Source organism: Cebus imitator, unplaced genomic scaffold, assembly GCF_001604975.1.
Source record: "Cebus imitator isolate Cc_AM_T3 unplaced genomic scaffold, Cebus_imitator-1.0 Scaffold726, whole genome shotgun sequence".
Classification (NCBI taxonomy): domain Eukaryota; kingdom Metazoa; phylum Chordata; class Mammalia; order Primates; family Cebidae; genus Cebus; species Cebus imitator.
In genome coordinates this window covers 580,227-583,148 of record NW_016108041.1, presented here as the reverse complement: position 1 = coordinate 583,148, position 2,922 = coordinate 580,227, and the positions used below count along the sequence as shown (strand labels likewise).

The 2,922-nt window shown below is 51.2% G+C and overlaps 1 protein-coding gene across 1 annotated transcript; it reads right to left on the bottom strand.

Annotated features, from left to right (window-relative positions):
- Nucleotides 1-55: 55 nt before the first annotated feature.
- On the bottom strand, nucleotides 56-2,435 carry LOC108296612 (multidrug resistance-associated protein 1-like). The gene is made up of 2 exons (XM_017519101.2): nucleotides 2,066-2,435; nucleotides 56-426 (listed from the first exon to the last, which is right to left on the bottom strand). The coding sequence occupies exons 1-2, from the start codon at nucleotides 2,197-2,199 to the stop codon at nucleotides 234-236; spliced, it is 327 nt and encodes a 108-aa protein (XP_017374590.1). The 5' UTR covers nucleotides 2,200-2,435; the 3' UTR covers nucleotides 56-233.
- Nucleotides 2,436-2,922: the final 487 nt, after the last annotated feature.

Sequence of the window (2,922 nt, the reverse complement as noted above, 5' to 3'; positions counted from 1 at the left end):
GTAGAGGTTGCAGTGAGCCAAGACTGCACCACTGCAGTCCAGCCTAGGTGATGGAGCAAGACTCCGTCTCCAGAAACAAAAAACAAAACAAAAAAGAAATATCTGGTATCATCCAGGATGAAGAGACGATCCACCCACTGGGTCTGTCACTGGGAATAGGGACAGTGTTGAATGAATGACTTAATAAGCCAGTGAGTAAGGCAAACTCCCAAAGTGCCATCGTGCCAGGGACATCACCTTGTGTAGTCCATGATGATGATGAGCCGGTGGGCAATGGTGAGGACAGTGCAGCCTTTGAACTGCATCTGGATGGTGGACTGAATGAGGTCGCCCATTTCCAGGTCCACGGCCGCCGTAGCCTCATCCAACACAAGGATATTCATCTTGCTCAGCAGGGCCCGAGCCAGGCACACAAGCTGGCGCTGCCTAAAAGACCAGGAGACAGTGTTGGGTCAAACCACCCCGACCCTGAACCTAGGCGCAGGCTGGGAGAAGTGCGACGAGAGACTCTGTGTTCCTTGACTAGGAGAGCCCGTTCACTCCCAACATCTGTGCTTGCAGCAGACATCACTGATCAATCTGAACACATCTCCTACTCAGCAAGATGCAGGTTCATAATCATTCTTAAAACTGGCTCACACCTACAAACCCAGCACTGTGGGTGGCCAAGGTGGGAGGATTGCTTGCAGCCAGGAGTTGGAGACCAGCCTGGGCAACAAAGCAAGACCTCTCTCTCTCCAAAAAAACAAAAATAAAAAAATTAGCTGGATGTGGTGGCACACTTCTGTAGTCTGTTACTTCAGAGGCTGAGGCAGGAGGATTGCTCAAGTCCATGAGTTCAAGGCTGAGCTCGAGCCACTGTACTCCAGCCTAGGCAACAGAATGAGACCCTGTCTCTCAAAAAAAAAAAGCCAGGCACAGTGGCTCACACCTATAGCCCAGCACTCTGGGAGGCCAAGGCGGGTGGATCATTTGAGGCCAGGAGTTCAAGACCAGCCTGGCCAATGTGTTGATGCTCTGTCTCTATTAAAAATGCAAAAATTAGCTGGGCATGGTGGTGGGCACATGACATCCTAGCTACTTGGGAGGCAGAGGCAGGACAATTGCTTGAGCCTGGGGGTGGAGGTTACAGCTGAGATTGTGCCACTGCACTTCAGCCTGGGTGACAGAGTGAGACCCTGCCTCAAAAACATAAAAAGATCTCATATTCATGCATCCCTATCCAACTGTGGGGCCATGACAGTTGCCTCTGCACTCAGACGTGTACCTTGTTTTGGCCAATGGGACGCTAGCAAACATGAGGCCAGCCGGAAGACTACTGCGAGATGCACATGGGAGTTTGTGTGCTCTTGTGCCCCTGTGATCGCCATGACAACATGCCCAAGCTGGTCTGCTGGAGAATGAGGAATGCACACGTACCCTTCTTGCGCCACCTGAGGCCAAGTAGATGAGCCGACAGCCAGCTGATCCCGAGACATGATGTGAGCCCAGACAACTGCCCGACTGCCCTTGCCAGGGAGCAGAGATCACTGCTTTACGGTTGAATGTGACTGAGGCTCTGTGGTTGGTTGTCATGGAGACGGATAACCAAACCAGAACCAGGCACTGACAACACCAGAATGGGACCCCAGAGGTTCCCCTGCTGTGCCAGGCATTAATGCTCTAGTTGCGGGGTCATGGACAGATCTCCAGTATCCTGGGAGAAGGACCAAGACAGCTGGGGACGTGGGGCTCAGAGCAGTGCTAGTGACCAACCGGTACAGAAGCCTTTCTATAGCTTAACAACTGATGGCCACTGTCAACTGAATGGAGCTGGTGTGTATAAAAGGAAATGCATTGTCCATCCTGGTTATTATACCTCATGGTACAAAGAGCCTGGATTAAGACCCGTTTTACAGATACAGAAACTGAGGCTCCAAAAGCTGAAGGGACAAATGGGACATCTGCAGCACAACTGGGACTCAAATCCAGGTCTGACACAGATCTGGACAGAATATTCAAACACCCCTACTGAGGTGGCGCCTAGCAGACCTTACCTGGTGTTCCTCAGTCTACCCCCGCCTACCTGAGGTTCTGTCCACCTTCTGCGCACTCGTGGTCCAGCCTATCGGGAAGGGCCGACACGCAGTCCTTCAGGTGAGCCAGCTCCAGGGACGTCCGGACTTCATCTGAGTACTGGCTGAACGGGTCCAGCTTCATGCAGAAGGAACCTGAAGACAACAGGGTCCTGTCAAAGAGAGGAGAGTGGTGGCATGTGATGCCTATGTCACGCTGACATAGATGGAGAAGGGGTGAGACATAAGGACTTCTGGCCAGGACTGGTGAAGGTGGGGTTTCAGAGCTCCTTGGAATCACTATTTCTGGTGATGTTAATAATGGAGAAAAAGGCCGGGTGCAGTGGCTCACGCCTGTAATCCCAGCACTTTGGGGGGCCAAGGTGAGCACTTCACTTGAGATCAGGAGTTCAAGACCAGCCTGGCCAACATGGTGAAACCCAGTCTCCTTTGTATTTTGTAAAAATACAAAAATTAGCCGGGCATGGTGGCATACACCTCTAGTCCCAGCTACTCCAGAGGCTGAGGCAGGAGAATCACTTGAACCCAGGAGGCAGAGGTTGCAGTGAGCCGAGATCAGGCCACTGCACTCCACTCCGAGTGACAGAGCAACACTGCCCCCCCCCCACCAATAAATTCCTTAATAATGGAAAAAAAGTCTGGAAAATCAGCGTGGCAGAATAAGACAGATTTCCTTTCCATACAACTTCCTTGAGCCTTCAATATGCACGTGGGTTCTGTCCTCCAGCTCCAAAAGAGAATCTTCTAAGAAACTTTAGGGAAGATTACACTAGAAGGCAACATATTAAGGAATCCATCTGCAGGGATTGATCTAGAAAATCCTTATTTTGGTCAGGCATGTTGGCTT